General features: G+C 32.2%; 1 protein-coding gene across 6 annotated transcripts in view; it reads right to left on the bottom strand.

Annotated features, from left to right (window-relative positions):
- Positions 1–18843, bottom strand: part of LOC145694761 (scoloptoxin SSD14-like) — a 287880-nt gene that overhangs the window by 15273 nt on the left and 253764 nt on the right. For all 6 annotated transcript variants that reach the window (XM_081771377.1, XM_081771374.1, XM_081771378.1 and 3 more), the window contains 4 exons: positions 15859–16051; positions 9268–9468; positions 7286–7535; positions 1931–2121 (listed from right to left, as the gene is read on the bottom strand). In XM_081771377.1, coding sequence (XP_081627503.1) covers positions 1931–2121; positions 7286–7535; positions 9268–9468; positions 15859–16051 — 835 coding nt within the window. The remainder of the gene's footprint in view (positions 1–1930; positions 2122–7285; positions 7536–9267; positions 9469–15858; positions 16052–18843) is intronic.

The following is an 18843-nucleotide window of genomic DNA, read 5'->3' as shown; positions in this document are numbered from 1 at the left end:
AAATAAGATCATATGTTAGTATTTTGTGTTGAAGAACAATGGCAGAAGTAGAGGGAATGTGTATATGTCTATCTAGGTCTGTGACTAACTGAAACAACAACAAAATAAGCTGAAGGAGTTACCATTTTCACTTTCTACACCAGCCTTATACAACCTGGTGTACGCAAGAACTTCTTAGGGAATGAGGAGGAGGTACGTAGAATTTAAAATAACATAATTCTATTCTGAAACATAGTTTTATTGAATTTAGAGCATGACTTTCCTGTTTATAGAAAAAAAAAACTGGATTATTTAATAAATAAATAATAAATTCTCTAACTTATTTTATACATATTGTTGCCTATAATTTGAATTAAGGATAGTTTAAATATAGAGATACACACTTAAATGGAAAAATATCATTAGAAGGTACGCGGTAAAATAAACAAATGTTTAATGCCACTGTTCTAGAGAACCAAGTGAAAACTTAAAAATTTTCTGCACTAACAACTATAGTTTGCATTTTATTGTTATGCAATAGGTATTTACTTGAACAAATACGAATATGTCTTCATAGAATGCTAAACAGAGAAATATGTTTTTACCGTACAATACATTTTTATTTCATTTTTATGAAAATTATATATGATTGAGTTAATTCTTTTAAAATTGTCAAACTATCTTATGGTTATAGGAATGGTAAAATCTGGCTAAAATAAAATTTGGCTAATCTGTTACCTGAGAAAAAAACAGCTACTATTTTGTAAGTCAATATTTAAATGCTGATTTTACTGTAAAGGCATTCCGTTTATTTAAAAAAAAATACATAAATAAACAAAGTTACAGTACCTGATTATTCTGGCATGTAAAATAAACTAAAAGGAAACTAGATGTTCCTAAAGCTCGCAATTAAAATATTTGATATTAAAGTAATTGTATCTTGTGAAATAAACGATCAAATAGATGAAAGTGCACGAAAAGTATGTTAAAATATTCTTAAAGTACAGGACAAAAATAAAGGACCAAAATCGCCATTAGAACTAAGGATGATTTAAGCTCTTTATTTCTGTCCTGTACAGTATTCTTATATATTTCTTGCTGCAAAAACATTGTTGTAGTAGTCGCGGTTAAATTCTATTGTCATCGACGGAGGAAAAGGGACCTCGACCAATTGTTGTCTTGATGTGAGAGGGTAGCTTAAATTATGTACTCTTATCCCAATAATAGACCTCAATGAATTAAATATTAAATTAATACTGGCGTATGGTACATACGAAGCGCGAGAAACAGAGGTAGGCAACCAATACCAACGTTATTACTCACATCTTATAAGTGTATGATACTGTTAAAGTTATTACTACAAAATATGTATTTGTAGAATATAAATATTTGAGACCGTTGACGTTTAGTTTTGACTGAGCAATTTGGTGGCTTTCCCTATAAAAATTGACATTTAATCCCTGTGAGTAGTAAAATACATTATTATTATTTATGGTGTGGCATAACCTGGTGAATGCCGTTCAACTCTAGAATATTTCTAATCTAAGCCAATTAATACTATATTTATAACTTATATATATATATATATATATATATATATATATATATATATATATATATATATATATATATATTAGTCTTGTTATGTTACATATATTATTATTTATCAAATTGTTCATAGCTAATAAAAGCAGCAAAATCCGGAAAAGTACGAATATACATGTTTACCATACTAAGCAACTCATGTACATTTATATTAATTTCGTCAGATTAGATTTAGTCCTCTAAAAATTATTTCCTCCTTTACAAATAGTTAATTAACACCTTAGGCTTATCATAAAATCTATGGTCATTTTGAATATTAAAATACCGTGAATTCTTTGAAATATAATATTAACACTTTATCAAAGTAACTAATCAAATCATCAGCACAAAACTTTAATCAACCTACTAGAGATTTACTGTGCTAGTGACAGACACAGCGTCCCCATTGGAAGCCAGTATAGAAACATGGGATGTCCCATGATCTTCTGGATTGTAGAATACAGCTCCGTAGTAATCAGGATCATTGTGAGTTTCATTATCTTTGATTGTGCTTCGAATACCATCTGCAAATGACTTGGATGTGAGATTAGCAACTAACTGAAAACGGAAAAATATTACCTTAATACAGTATAAAATATCAAAGAGAGATATTGACAGCAATTCACAACCAAAATGAGCATTTATTAATACTAGAAACTACCTAACCAATACAAAGCAAACTGAATACTAACATTTCTGGAGAAAAGTCAGGAAACTACAATAAGAACACTTAAGGTACAGTATTAGAAAATATAATAAAATATAAGTAGGGATCTAAAACAAAAATTAATTAGTCAAATATGATCATATTTCATTTGTGACTTTTAACTATGTTATGCTTTTAAAATACGTATATTTTAATTTATTATAATTTATAGAGATCTTGAGAAACAAGTAAATATGCACTATACTTGTATTCCATACGAAACACTTAAAGATAAATGAAGCATTGATCAACCAACAAAATAACTATAAATAATAAACGATAACATATTTCCGTTATGAACAAAATCCATTAATGATGCAGATATAAAACTTGTTTGAAACAAGCCTTCTCGACTAATGCAGCAATTACCATTCACTTGGAAATCCATTCTTTTCTAAGCGTCTTCAGCGCTGAATGCCAAGTTACAGAGCTGAGTGACATCTAACGCTTGAAAGCGATATGAACGTAAAACATTTAGAAGCTTCAGAGACACAGGCACAGAAGTACTGATAAAATGTTTTGAAATGGAGAAGGTAGTGAACATATTAAAAGAATTAATCATTACAGTCCACAATTATAAGAATAAAGACTCAATGAATTCACTGAACAATTACAGATGATAAATTTTGTTTATATCTAAAAGTTATTCAACGCGGATATATTTAATTGATGAACATTCACCATGAAATTCGATCGAATTATAAAAGCAGAATAAGAAAATGCCAAAAATATGAATTTATTTAATTTTAAAATATATATCTATACATAAACTTCAAAATCAGATTACTAGGAAAATACTTTTAATAAGATTAAATACCTTAGATAGTAGATACAAGCGTAACAATGTCACCTAATTTATCCGTCAAGACACTTATTAGCATGGATAACCTTTCTTTGATTTATTCCTTTATAACTCACCGCATAGTTGATATAAGAAATTCTCGAAACACACCAGGGTCCTGAACACATCAAACTACTACAATATCGTAGAACTAACTAACTAACTCTATGACCTATGAAACCCGGAGGTTTAATGCCGCGTTCACAAAAGCTGTCCATCGATTTCTGTCCTCAGTCAACTGGATCCAGTTTCTGCTTTGTATTCCTACTTCTGCGACATCCATCTTAATGTTGTCCTCTCACCTGCCTTGATCTTTCTAATGGTCGTTTTCCGATTGGATTTCCAGTTAGTAAGCGTTTCTACTTTCTTCCCTTCTGGCTACATGACCTGCCCACCTAAGCCTCCTAGACTTGATGACCCTAACAATGTTTGGTGAACGGTAAAAATTGTGCAGTTCATCGTTATGAAGTTTCCGCCATTCCCCATTTAAGTTCCTCTTGGGGCCGAATATTCGTCTGAGGATCTTGTGCTCAAACATTTTCAGTCTACGTTCTTCCCTCAGAATAAGTGACCATGTTTCGCAACCATACAGGACAAGTGGCATGATTATCGTTTTATATATTTTAAGCTTCAAATTCCTCGACAGAATTCGTGACGACAAAAGATTTTGAATTGAATAATAACACGAATTCCCTGCTTTAAGTCTACATTTAATTTCTTCGTGAATATGATTTTGGTCTGTTCCCAGATATTTGAAACTATCAGCTTTGTCGATAGTATTATTTAATATTTTAATTTGCATTATTACAATCCCGACGAACTTCCATGTATTTAGTTTTCTCTGCATTTACTTCTAGACCGACATCGTAGAACCCAAAAACCCAAATACATAAACTTCATGTCCATTTTTACGATAAAAAGCCAAATAATATTAAAAAAAAAAAAAAAAAAAAGTCTCGAATAACGATAAAGAAATAATTTGATATCATCTCCAGTTTATCACTCAAATCCAAGGGGTTTGCCGCCAGTGTTTACAATATCTATCTAAAAAAAAAAAATGCTTTCCATTTTCAATAAATTGAAAGTTGAAAGGTAGTGTAGACTATCTCTACTTGTATGAAAACAAAGAAATTGAGCCAAAGTCATCTATAAATATTTTCTAAAAACTTTCTCAAGAAAGAGAAAACAAACGAGACTAAACATTTGAGCACGAGTCACAAGAGATATAAAAAAATAATGAAATGTAATTGAGCTTAAATGAATAGAAAAATTAAATAATAATTTAGTATCTATATACGACAACTAATACTGATATTATTTAAAGAGTTCATGTAAATTTAATCTTAGACTATTGCATCTTTCCTTAATTTAAAATTACTATCTCCTCAATATTTTACTAACAAACATTCTGGAGCTGGCTTAAAGAAAGATGTGTTTACTATTAAATGTCATATATATATATATATATATATATATCCTTCAAACAGGCATTAATTGTGAACAATATACATAGGCTTACACTTAACAAGAGTAATAGTTTTGTCTGATCAAAATATCGCCAAAGTATTGGAATGTTATACTTTATACTGCTTTTTATTAAGTATGTGTGTACCTTATTTACAACTCTTTGAGTTAAGTATGAATAGTCTTACCTTGTATCAAGAAATAGTTAAACTTTAGTCAAACAGTTTCAATGTACGCCAGCACCTTCGTCACTGATTACTAGAAATGAAATGTTTACCTTTCCGCTCAGAAAGATTTCATAGGAAGAAACCTTCACATGTTTCATGTCCCCAATTTAGCACTTAGGGTTGCCAGATCTTACGTTTATCTCGCACATTTTAAGTTATAATTTATTATTATTATTATTATTATTATTATTATTATTATTATTATTATTATTATTATTATTATTATTATTATTATTATTATTATTATTATTATTATTATTATTATTATTTTCCTCGTAATACGATTCACTCCGTTTTTTAATAAATAAAAGAAATGATATTCCTGTACGTATCCAGTTTAGCAGCTATGGTTGCCAGATCTTACGTTTATCTCGCATGCTTTACGTTATATGTTTTTTTTTCTTTTTTTTTTTTTATTTTCCCCGTAAAACGATTCCTTCCATTTTTTAGTAAATAAAAGAAATGATATTCCTGTATGTTTCCAGTTTAGAAGCTAGGGTTGACAGATCTTACGGTTATCTCGAACTTTTCACGTTATACTTTTTTCTTAGTCTTTCTGTAAAAATGACTAATTCCGTTTTCTAATAAGAGGCATTATAGTCTTGACACTTTTAAAATGTATTTTATAAGTAAATGCGAAAACAAACAAACAAAAAAAAAATAATGGACTTGATGAATCACACACTGTTAACAGCTGACAAACACCGTACTTGTGGGTTTTCTCGGGGTGCTCCTGTTTCCTCTCACTTTCTTCATTCCACCCTTCCATTCATTTCTCATCATCACAGTCTCCTTTAGCCTAAGTGGCATAACCGTGGAACGTAAAACTTAACGATTTAATTTAATTTCACTGTTAACAGCGCAACTCAATGTAACTTAATTATCAAATGGAAAAATGCAACAAGTTGCGTTTCTATCTCCTATTTAACCGATACACCAACCTATGTTTAAGAACAATTTGGTTTCAGCATCTTAGCCTTTGATTGTCAACCGTTTCGATCATATCGCAGTTTCGATAGTTCATGACATACTGTGAATTACAAGCAGAAGGCCACTATGAACTACAACAATGAATGCAATAACATTCTGAACGTATAGAAAATTATATAAGACTGTTAAGAAATGCGAAGTCTCCATTAAAATACAATCAATAGACAACAAAGAATTTTATACTTAATTTGTAGAATTTTGAATGTAGTGTCCATTTCAATACCGATGCTATACTAGACAAAGACCTAAAACTTAACGTAGAGATCCGAATTACATCAGCTCCCACTGAGAACTTAATAAATAAAGATGTCATCGACAAAGGTGTCAGCAGACACGGAAACTGTCTGCTCTTTGTGATACAAGGTAAGACCATTTATATCGGAATTACTCATTACGTATTCTATAGCATACATCATGAATTATAGCAACAGTTGGATTCTTAATATATTTACAAGGTACAATAGTTGTTTAATATATACGGTACATTTTTTATAGCAAATGTCTTGTACTGTTTTTCAAATTCGTAATACATATGTGAGATATGTTCCTGGAGATATAAGACATATAAAAAGGGACAAACATGTCAAAATATAATAACAAGAAAAAATTATTTCAACTATAGTTGCGGGAGGAGACGGCTTATTCTAGCTTTCAACCTTTAATTACTGTAATTGTAGACCAAGAGTAATCACTAAATGATTTGATAAAATGCAAAATAAAACACTAACTAAATTTGTAGTTACCAAAATCACCCAGAATATATTTCTATCTTGAACGCTTCGGCAAAAAGTTATTGTCATCCTCAGTACGAAACATATCGGAAAATTAATGACGCTAAAATACACAGGAATACGACACACAAAAGTGCAAGGAGAATTTCGTTCAAACGTTACTACTGGAAGTGTATAAGTTTTTATAAATAGGAAATGTTAATCTACAGTAATGTAGTTCGGCTAAAATAGCCATGAGCAAATCCCGGTCCCGGCCCACTGACTCTTTCATCCAGCCCACCTGACCCGTTATTGAAAATGTATTTTTTATGTATTCTCTTAAACTAAATTGAAACTTTTTTCCAACCCTCGATCGCGCAGTATGAAACTTATTATGATTGCTTCAGAATATGAAGGATCAAATTTCCCACAAAAATGGTAAGTAAATAGATGTTTCTGTTTTTCTTTAGTAAGTAAATATTTTGGTTCCCGTTATAACAGTTTTCCGTTCTTGTGATATTAGTGTACGATGAACAAGTTCCGCAATTTAATATCGGTATTCAGTTCTTATGAAAACGTTATACATTGTCTCGTACGGTCCTCGATGTTAGTAACTCCTCTATGATTGATCTACATGTTGTTCTAATTCGCACATCCTAGATCTAGAATTTTAGTTTTCGTACTGAGGACGCCAATTATCTTTTGCCGAAACGTTCACGGTCGAAATATATTCTTACTAATCACTCTTTATGTATAATTAACCGCTAAATTATTGGCTATTTACCTCGGAAATATCTTCAAAATCTGGATCACCAAGTTCAGTTCTTAAAGCGAAAGCGTGCTTGAAGGCCTCTGTAATCCGATGGTATGTAGTTATCGTGTCATTAATTGTACTAATACTGGCATTAGTAAAAGCATAGCCATCCAAAATATTGAGAATAAAAGCAAGAAGAGGTCCACTGCCAGGGGGAGGTGTGCTATACAAGATTTCGCCGCTATGAAGTTGTGCAACTGTCGGTTCACTCCATTTTACACTGAAATTATTGAAGAAAAGCAATTACCATAAGCGTTCCGAACAGAAGCAAGTCGACAGTATGTACATAGATGAAAACAAAATTCCAAATGTCACTATACAATATTATTATTATTGTTAGTTCTATTATTAGACTTCCAAACTATGCTATCCATAAGTACCGGAAATCTTTAAAAAAAAGTACTGTTCGTCTGTCTGTTTATCTGTCCGTCTGTTGAGAGGTATCAGAGCAACAGCGGTAAAAGATATCGAGAAGCATTTTCTTTTGGAATAGATTCAGCATTTCAAGAATAGGTACCACCTCATCCGTTAGCCTTCTGTTCAAACCAGAAGTGGTAGAAATTAACCACTACCGGTTTCAATGTTGAGTGCAATAGAACACAAACGGTAAAACAGATAGCGATAAGAATTTCTTTGGAGTCGATTCAGCGTCTGAAAAAAGATATCATCTTCATCCGCATCTCTTTCTCTACTAAAACCGACATCAGTAGAAATTTGCTACTACATAATTTGCTACTAATAATTTGCTACTACATACTATATTAATAATGATCTCCATAAAACAAAAAATGACAAAAGATAGCGACAAGCGGTTTTCTGAAATCAATTCAACGTTCCAGCAATGCATTCTGTCTACTCCGTTAACCCTACATTCAAAAGGGAAGTGGTAGAAAGTAATTATTTTTCGGTTTCAACATTCTCCGCCATAGAGGAGAAATGGTGAGATATTGCAAGAAGCAGTCTTTTGATATCGATTCAGTTAGGTTCCATTTCCTCCATTAACTCTCTATTCAAACCGAAAGAGGTAGAAATTAACAATTTCCAGTTTCAACATTAATCAGCATGGAAAAAAATATAATAATGGATAGCAACAAGCGAATTTTGGAACCAATTCAAGCATTTGAAAAAAATATACAGAGTGGTCCAAAAGTAGGTATACAGATCTGCATCGATCAAGTATGGCATTTTAATTTATTAAGTTAATGAATTGATTTGCTTTGGTTTGTTCCGAGCGTAAGGTATAAGTGAAAATAGATTAAGACTAGATAAGGAAGAAACTAAGTCAATACCTGTGTGGATAATAATAAGTAAATGATATAAAATTCCATGAGCCGATCAGTACGGAACTGTATATCTACTTTTGGACCAACTTGTACTATTTTCACCTGCATTTCTCTACTAAAACCGGAAATGGTAGAAATTTACTACTACTTCTGGTTTCAATACTGATCTCTATAAAGCAAAAACAGTAAGAAATAGTGACTAATTGCTTTTTGATACGGATTCCGCATCCGAAGTACAGATTCCATCTATGAGCTTATTACTCTATTGGAATAAGTAATTATAGATTTACTACTTCCAGTTTGAGTATCGAATTCGCATAGTTTGCAAGTCTACTGTAGTTTCACACTTATTATATTATTATTATTATTATTATTATTATTATTATTATTATTATTATTATTATTATTATTATTATTATTATTATATTATTATTATTATTATTATTATTATTATTATTATTATTATTATTATTATTATTATTATATCCATTCTATTCCCACTAAATATTTTTTTAAAACTTACATCTTGGACAACAGTTGTCACCGCAAGAATGCTAACAGTACTCAGAGAAAATTAGGCATTTAACATAATTTTTCGAGTAAACCTGTACCAGGATACAGAAGAGCAAGAAACACAATTAGTTCGTTAATTAAAATAAAAAACCAAACCTGTATTTTTCCATATCTTCTTTCGTAATTATTCCACCGGCTTTCTGGATGTCTTCCACAAACTTATCTGCAAGACTTCCTGTGTACAGATCATCGCCTCCTTTCTCAGCTATTAACTTTAGCGTGGCACACAATTTGGTATTCTTAATTAGGGTTCCCTGTCGATACATTTCACCTGTTTCTGGATTAACAAACAGTTTCCTGTTTTTCATAATGTGAGAAATAAAACACAAGTAAACAATTTTGAATCAAAATTTAAAATTGATATAGAATATTAATTGCCTTTTTCATTCTTTACATAATAACATAATGCATATATTTTGTTTACATGTATTTATTTTTTTTTTTAATTACAAATATATTGGAAAGTGGTAGTAGTGTTGCAGGCAAGTTTCTCCGGCAGAGCAAATATGAAGTGCCGAAGTATCAGCAATATAACCAACAGGTGTTCGTTAGGGAAGAATAATATTTCAGTAGAGGGAACTACCATGTCTTGGTAGTGTATTTTTCAGTTACATCCCAATCCAATACAACTATAACATACAAACAGTGGAAAAGTGACTGAAGGGACCGAGATTCGAACCCGGGACCTTCGGCATAACGTAGGGATGCGTTAACGGACGTGTAGTAATTAATCGCATTGACACGGTATGCCTGAGGTCCTGGGTTCGAGTCTCGGTCCAGTCAGTCACTTTCCTACTCTTTGTGTTATAGAATTCGTACCTATAGAGGATCTGGTGTATATATATAAAAAAAAAAAAAATCCTCCTTCCATTAGTATATATAACCAATACAACTAGCCCAGAATTAGTGATGGGTACAAACAGCCTCTCTACTGAAGCTCCTACTAAACGCTACACAGGTATAATCCATCGATCAACGAATCAGCTAACTGAGAATTTATGGTAAAATGTCATAAATACCATTGTGCCTATCTTGGAAATTTTTGTAAAGACGTTTTCCGTTAAGCACAAAATTGCTAAATTTGAATTATGGTTTTATGTTACAGGATGTGGTAAGATAAAAGCAAGAAAAACAAATCTTAGGTGTACGGTGATCAATGAAAGCAATACATTAATAATGGGTATTACAGCATTTAATTGACCACAGTACGTCATAAAAATATTTATATTTGTAGAAATGTTCTGGTATGTTCAATGACAAAATTAACTACGGACGTCTCTGGAGTGGGGACAAGGGAAACGTGTCTCAGCCCAAAAATTCTGCGTAAAAAAGAAAATGGAAGAAAGCTAAATTACTTATATCGCACAAGTAAAGAAAAGAGGAATACATGAATGTAATGTTATATTTGTTCTTAACTAGTAATATTACACTGTGTATATACTTTTGTATGAAATTTGACTTCTGAGAAGGAATTTTCTTCTGAATACAGTAGTATGATCGAAGCAAAACAAAAGAAGAGATCAACTACAAGTAATAGATAGTACTAAAGCATATAATTGCTATATCAAGACAAAGATAATGAATACAATGGTTTAAAAAATGCAAAAGTTGTCAGATCACAACCCTGAAATGACTGAGGTGGAATTCCACTGAAAAAATATATCTAAACAAAGCAGGAGACAAGTTAGATAATTAACAGTTTAAAGATGGGGAAGAAAAGAGATTTCTTTGAAACATAGAAAAAAATATCAGTAGAGAGAAAATAGATACAGGAACAAACTAGTTGTGGGAATATTTTGAACTTCGCGAGTAGAGGTGCGGTATCATGAAGGTGACAGAGCAAAGAAACATGGGTTGTAGAAGTTTGATAAAACTAGGGAAATGAAAGCATGAAAATAGTTGCACTGAAAAATGTTTAAAAATAAAAAAATGTGTATGAAGTTGAACTGGGAATTGAGAAGTGAAATTCAACAAAGACAGGAACTATACGATAGACATAAAGGGACCCCGACGTTTCCTATATAGAAACTTCTAAATATGTAGCAAGTGACTTGTCCAGTGATGGAAGTAGAAACTTTAACCTGCTAATTTAAGTAGCTTCCCATTTAGCTCACGATTTTGACGGAAATTTAGTTCGGGTATGCAAACATTCTTTCTTCTAGTCGTCCCCCTCAATTTTTACATGTCGGAGACGCCTATGAAATTAACACATAAAATTTTAAAAAATCTAAACATTTTTATGTGAAAGAATGTTAAGTTATTCCTAAATTGTTGTAGGGTAGAAAAGAGAAAAAAGTAAATTGTTTTCAAATTGCAGTATCATACAAGGGAATTTTCAAGACTTTCTTGAATTCTATGTAATTGTAGTCTACCTCCTCCGCTAAAAGAGGAAAAAAATATATGACACAACATGTAAAAGCAACATATACCTATAAATTAACTGAAATCTTTAACCTTAAAGAAACCCCAAAGACACATGTCTAATTATGCTGAGTGAAAATGTTTCTTTATAGATTCAAAGATACAGTTATTTGTAATTAGAAATGTAAAAAGCCATAAAAAGTGTTAAAATGAAGAGCAAATAATTTTATTATTCCTAAATAAAGTCGGTGGTCCGACACAACTAAACATTAAAAAAAAAAAAAAAAAAACTTAAAAAATCAAAAGCTGCTTCTCCATAAATGTAATGTACAGTTGTTTACCAGTTACTTGACTGAACATGCTCTTAGGAAATTTGCTTTCGGAAACTATTTATTTAAATATTTCCTCACCGCAAGTTCCTGTGAACATGGTACCTTGATGACTTTTGTTGACTCTTGTTCACTCTGCTCTTCTAACATGGCTCCCACTCTTCACTGTCATACATGTCGCGTAATTCAAATTTTATTTTTATGAATGTATCATAATTTACTACTAGGACCAACTACTTGCAACTGTAGGACCTACCATAGGTGTTCATTTTACTTCGACCTCATTCACCTTCGCTCTCGCAGTGGCAGTTGGCCCTTGCCCTCGCGAAGGGAGTTGTCCATCACCCTTGTGCTGAAAACTTGTCCTTGCACCCTCGCCCTCGAGAAGGAAACTGTTCATCGCCCTTGTTCACCCTCGCCCTCGCGAAGGGAGTTGTCCATCGCCTTTGTTCGCCCTCGCCCTCCTGCTGGAAACTTTCCCTCATCCTCATGCGCCCTCGTCCTTGTGCTGGAAAGTTGTCCTCGCCCTCGCTATCGAAGTTTGTCCTCGCCCTCGCGTCATTGTGGGCGAGGGAATTTGAGGGTGATAGCCTCGAGCGGGCCATCCTCGCGAGGATAAATCTCTGGGACCTACTACTGTTTCTAGTTTTAGGCCACTGTTAGTCAATAGTTTGAGCTTTTAACTTATGCTTCTCTCAGCCAAATTTAATACGCCACCTTTATTACTTTCATGCTAATTTTGTTCCAAATTGTCTTAACTATTCACTACAAGGTAATAGTACAGATAAGCGACGTAGTTAGAGTGGAATTCTTAATTACACAATTAAGGAAAGAGTAAGGCAACGATGATCAATTGAATGCCAATCACTCACTTTCGTCTCTTAGGTGACGAAGCAGGAAACCCAAACTAGTGTTACTATCTATTTCTTATTAATACCGGGAGAATTATAGGGTTGTTGGAGCAGTTAGGGATAGAGATTAAATGTGCAGTACGAAAATTCTGTTTTTCTTTTCCTATCTTTTTTCTCTATATATGTATTTACTTTTACACAAATTAGTATTTACTACTCTAGCAATGGCCTACCACTAAATAGATCTCAATTTAAAAATGCTAAAAGGTTTCTACAAAGCTTCTTCAAGTTGAGACTCTCAAATTAACGGTAAGTCATTATTGAATATTAAATGTTAATATTCATCACTTTATTTCATCAAGCAATATAGGACATTTCAACCCATAACAAATACATTGTTACGTTTTAGTACCGTGAATATATTAAATTTCATAGGATATGTCATTTATGACTACATCATTGGAATTGTAAATCTACTAAGTCATACAGATATACCATTTGTGATTACATCAATGGAAATTTTGCTTTAAATCCTAAGTCTCATCAATTTTCGTTTATTATAATGTTGTTCCGTTTAACTCTAAGTATTTTTCAGGTCACTTTAAAAGAACTATTTTTGGAGCTTCTTCTTATTCAATGGTCTACAACATATTTCATGTTTTTTTACGTTCTAACATTGCACACTACATTGAGGTTTCTTCAGATCTAAGAAGAGAACAGTTGCTGGAAAGTAGATCAGACCAACAATATTGATGTGAGAGTGCAGTCTTTTAAAAATTCGTTCAGTAAGCAGCATGTATCCTTGCTTTATCATGTTGCAACAGTGGTCAATGATAGAGCATTCCAGGTCGGCGTTTGATAAAATCTTGCGCAGTGGACCAGACAGAAGTTTAGAATTACATTCTGCTTTAATTGTTGTTTTTCTTTGGTAGATATTCCACCAAAGTTAGTCCATCTACCCGATCCATTTGTCGACAGGTATCAGAGCAAAAGCGGTAAGAGATATCAAGATGTGGTTTTCTGCAATCGAAATGAAATGTTTGAGTTTTACGTCCCACGGTTATGCCGGTTAGGGTAAAGGAGACGGTGGTGATGAGAAATGAATGAAATGGTGGAATGAAGAAAGTGGGAGGAAACGGGAGAACCCCGAGAAAACCCACGCACGCGGTGTTTGTCCACCACAAGGTTCACTTGGCGGGGGTGGGATCGAACCCGGGACCCCAAGCACCAGAGGTGAACGCTCTACCACTGAGCCACCGCGGCCCCTTTTCTGCAATCGATTCAGCGCACCAACAATAAGTTTCATCTCCTCCGCTAACTCTCTATTGAAACTGGAAATGGTTTAAATTAGTCATGTGTATTGCCATAGAACGTAAACGGGAATATATAGTGAGAAACGGTGTTTTTCAAATGATTCAACATCTCAAGGCGATGTATTATGACTATTCAGAACACTCTGCCAAAACCGGAAGTAATTCTAATTTGACATCACTTGCGGTTTCAATACTGATTTCTACAGAGCAAGAACGGTAGGAGATATCGAGATGTGATTTCTGCATTCGATTCACATCCGAAAAATAGATTCCGTCTTCTTCATTAACCCTTTATTTAAACCAGAATGGCTCAAATTAACGATTTCCGGTTTCAACACTTATCGCCGTAGAACAAAATGGTATTAGCTACCGACAAGCTGTTTTCTCCAAACGATTCAAGATCTCAAGAGAACATACCATTACAACTCGCAACACTTTACCAAAACCAGAAGTGGTTGAAATATTCCACTACTTCCGGTTTCAATACTGGATCAAAGACAGTAGGAGATATCGAGATACAGTTTTTGCAATCGATTCAGCTTTCCAAGTGTTGGTATTTATATTAAAATCGGAAGTGGTTGAAATTTACTACTACTTCTGATTTCAATACTGATTTCCGTAGTTAAAAAACGGTAAGATATATCAAGATGCTGTTTTTGGCGATTGATTCACATTTCCAAGAATAGGTCCCGGCTTCTCCATTAACGCTTTATTCCAAAATAAAGTGGTTCAAATTAATGAATTCCAGTTTCAACATTATCGTCATAGAAGATAAATTGTAATATATATATAGCAAAAATGGTTTTCTGCGATCGATTCAAAGTGTCAAGAGAACATACCATTTCAACCTGCAACACTCTACCAAAACCGGAAATGGTTGAAATTTACTAGTACTTCCTGTTTCAATACTCATTTCTATAGAGCAAAATCGGTAAGACAAATATAGATGGAATTTTTTGCAATCGATTCAGCTTCCCAAGAGTTGGTTCTAACTCCTCCCTTAACCTTCTATTGAATCCGGAAGTGGTTCAAATGAATCGTTTCCTGTTTCAACCTTTGTCGTCATAGAACAAAAACAATAAGGCATAGCGAGTAATGGCTTTTTGATATGGATTCAGCGTCTGAGGAACAGGTTCTATCTTTTATCTTATCAATTTATTGAAACCAATAGTTATAGAAATACTACTTCAAGTTTGAGTATTGAATTCCCGTAGTTTGAAAGTCTACTGTAGTTTCATACTGTGAAACGAACTTCACTTCTTTGTTTCATAGTCTTAATTATTAATTTTAATCCAGTAAGATTTTCATTATTCTTTCCAATTATAACAATAGCATCCATTTCATTAAGTACTATCAAATTAAGATACGGGATACTTAAATCAGTCGTTATGAAAAACTAGCTCTGATGCGAATAACGCTTTTCTATGTATAATAGTAATTTTGTCAAATGGAAAGCAAGTACTTCAATAAATTTTGAAAAGAACGAAAATTCATATAGTAGAATAGAATTTTTAATCTCTAAATGTATGAAATAAAAATTAATAGAAGAATTACGGTATGCCATATTGGCGTATATTATCTCATTTACGGCAATGCATTAAAATGAAAAGCTAGTGATTTAAAAAATATATATCTATAACAAAATAATAACATAAATTAAATTTCACAGCAATTTTAATTTTGGTTTAGAAATACAAACATAATTTTTGAACCACAAACTAATATAACTTTAGATTTAGAGTTAGTATTACTAATAATAAATCCGAAGAAAAAACAAAAATAGAAGATATAAACTAAATACAGATTAAATAGCAGGTGAGGCATGGTATTTACCTTAAATATGAATCACCATGAATATTATTTTCGTTGAAAAACAACGAATCATATTGGTGTTTGCTCATAGTGTATCCTTCTTTACACATTTTAATCGCCGGTTTAACTACTTCAGACCATTTCAAACGTCCATATTTCTGATGTGCTTCCCAGTAACCTTTCAACTCTCCTGGTATACCAACTGCTAAACCTCCTGAAAAATAAACATACTGAATAACTAGCACAATCCAAAATGTTAATTTTATTTCAGCAATTTCGTCTGACATATATGCTTTAAAAGCTTTCGAACTCCCAATATTTCACTTTTCCTCAAGTAAATTGCAAGAGGATTTTTTTTTTAATAAGAACGCCGAATTTAAAATAATCACACTTCTATCATCAAATTTATCTAATACCAGTTGCCACAAATTCTTTTATATCAGAATTCAAGATTAGTCATATAAACGCCTCCCAAAAGAAATCCTAACTTTTCTACTACACACTTCCTAATTTCCTGACTTTCCTTCCCTAAAAAGGCATTTATAAAATTTGGGATCACCAATTGAATTAAAGAATTGAATTCCTTATCCTAGATTTCCGTTTCAAAGAATTATTATTATTATTATTAAATTGTTTCAACATACTCCGATGTCTTCTTCAGTGATCCTTCACCTAACTCCACACCAGCCTCATCAGAAGGATCTGCTATATGTTAGACTTTACTGAAGGAATTAAAGACATGTAAATCATGTGATCATTAGTTTTTGTGGAATTTCTGAGTACATTGTTTCCATTGATTTACGTCTCTTTAACTCGTTCAGGATATTTCAAAATATAGAAGATTCTTCTAGCAAGTCTAATATGTAATTAGGTTAAGCATTTCTGAAGAAGATAATCAGAGCATGTTGAAATGATTTCATAATAGCAGTTGTTACGCATCATTACTACCATGTTTGTAACTTACATGACTTCAATTTTAAATCCTGGCTGGCTAAGCCAAAATTTGTAATAACTCCTATTTTCTTTCTTGTATATTATCACAGCAATTTGAATTTAAATGTTATTATTACGGCGCAGTCATCTTCATTGTTAACCGACACCGACAGGCGACATAAGACCACTGAGCTGTTTGACCCTAAATATTACCGAGTTGCCACAACGTTTTTGATAAATCTTGGAGGAAGCAAAGGAAACCATGAAAAGTTACTTTATCATATTGCACGGTACAGCATGGGAAAAGAAACCGTGACTCATTACATGAACGTATAAAATTTCGTCGAAGTAAGCGTCGAATTTTCAAAGATATTTAAAATATATTATCAACTAATCATTTTAAGACAAAATAAACAATTAATAATACAGTATTTGAATAACCTTGTTTATAAAGTATCTGCATATTAAACAGTATACGTAGACTGAAGAAATTGAAGAAACAAAGACAATATTATACATAAATGAATTTACATGTATTGAATCGACCACATAATGAATTTGTTCCTTGCTACTGAATTGAATTAGCTAGGAGATGTGTACGCAAGCACCCACTGACATTTACCAATTGTTAACGTTTATCCTTCCACAACTTTAATCTCTTACATTCAACATTATCAAGAACCTGACGATCCAGCAAATGTACATATCGTCGTCTGAGATTCAACACCGCGTAAGTAACGTTTCACCAATTTTACAGGCGAGTAAAAAAAAAAAAAAAAAATGTTTAAAAATCAGCTTCAGCCTCATTATAAGCGGTATTACTTTGAGGGAATAACAGAGCCATTTTTCGTGATATAGGTGTACTACTTAACCAGATGGTGCGCCATCCTATACTGATACAGAAACTCAAATTCGCCAAAATTGGAGATACGCGGTGTTGAATCTCAGACGACGATATATTAAATATAAAGCTTTTTTGTATATTAAATACGTCACTTGAATTATTTTTACCAGATACATTTATATTCTTCAATAGTCTTACTATAGTTATGCTTTATATTTTAAATAGAGCCTTTGTCTATATGGTAATCATTCTTGCTTTGCTGTTAATTGTACCTTATTTAACTTCACAACTTTGTAATGCAGAATTAACTGGCTAACCCTGGTTTACCCAATTCACATAGGTTGTCTTTAGTGCTGCGTTCATGAATACTCTTGTATACATCCTTTTAATAGAATTATTTGGTCATTAACATAAAGTAAGTGTTTTAATAATGGAATAATGCCAATAGAATAGATCATTTCAAGCTACGTGTCCTTGAGAAGAAATTCCATTTTAAAGAAGTTTTATGCCAAACTACGTGAATTTTGGTTGTATTGGTATTTATTAAATCATAATTTCAATCAAAATATGTTTATCTGATAGCGCAAAAGAAGCCCCAGATGAAATTATTTAGCTATAAAATATATTTATTATTTTCGTGCCACCGTTATAAAATCTCCTCAATATTTCTAAAGATTTATCTAACTTCTGGTTAATTATATAGATTACTGTGTAGCTTTCCTTCTAATACATTAATAAACTCCAAATTATTATTTTCGTTAAGGATTCGCAGTGAATAATAACCAATTCAAGCTTATTCTTTGTTTACAATTTCGTTATTGTTTTTTTTTATTATTATTATTATTTTATTTTAACAAATTGCGATTAAAGTTAAACTATCTAAACTTATCTCTTTCTTCTTCTTCTAATGTGGAAATAGAATCATTTCAAGAAATGAATCCTTGGTGCTAATCTAGAACAGGTTAACAGTTTAACAAATTAACAAATTCAATCTTCGTATTAATAATAATAATAATAAAAAACCTTCATCTACTAAATAAAAACAAATAAACAAATATTATGAGAACTGTTAGGACTAATTGTGGGGCATAACACAGTAATAATAATAATACCCCAGATACTAAGGTATTCAATTCATTATTCAATATGTACTTTATTGCATTCTTAAGTAATTACCACTTTATTTATTTTTTATTGTTATTGTTGATAATATTTTAATGTCATTGTGG

This window comes from Thermobia domestica, chromosome 9 (assembly GCF_964235325.1).
Source record: "Thermobia domestica chromosome 9, izTheDome1.hap1.1, whole genome shotgun sequence".
NCBI classification, from domain to species: Eukaryota; Metazoa; Arthropoda; class Insecta; order Zygentoma; family Lepismatidae; genus Thermobia; species Thermobia domestica.
This window is presented reverse-complemented; position numbering and strand designations above follow the sequence as displayed.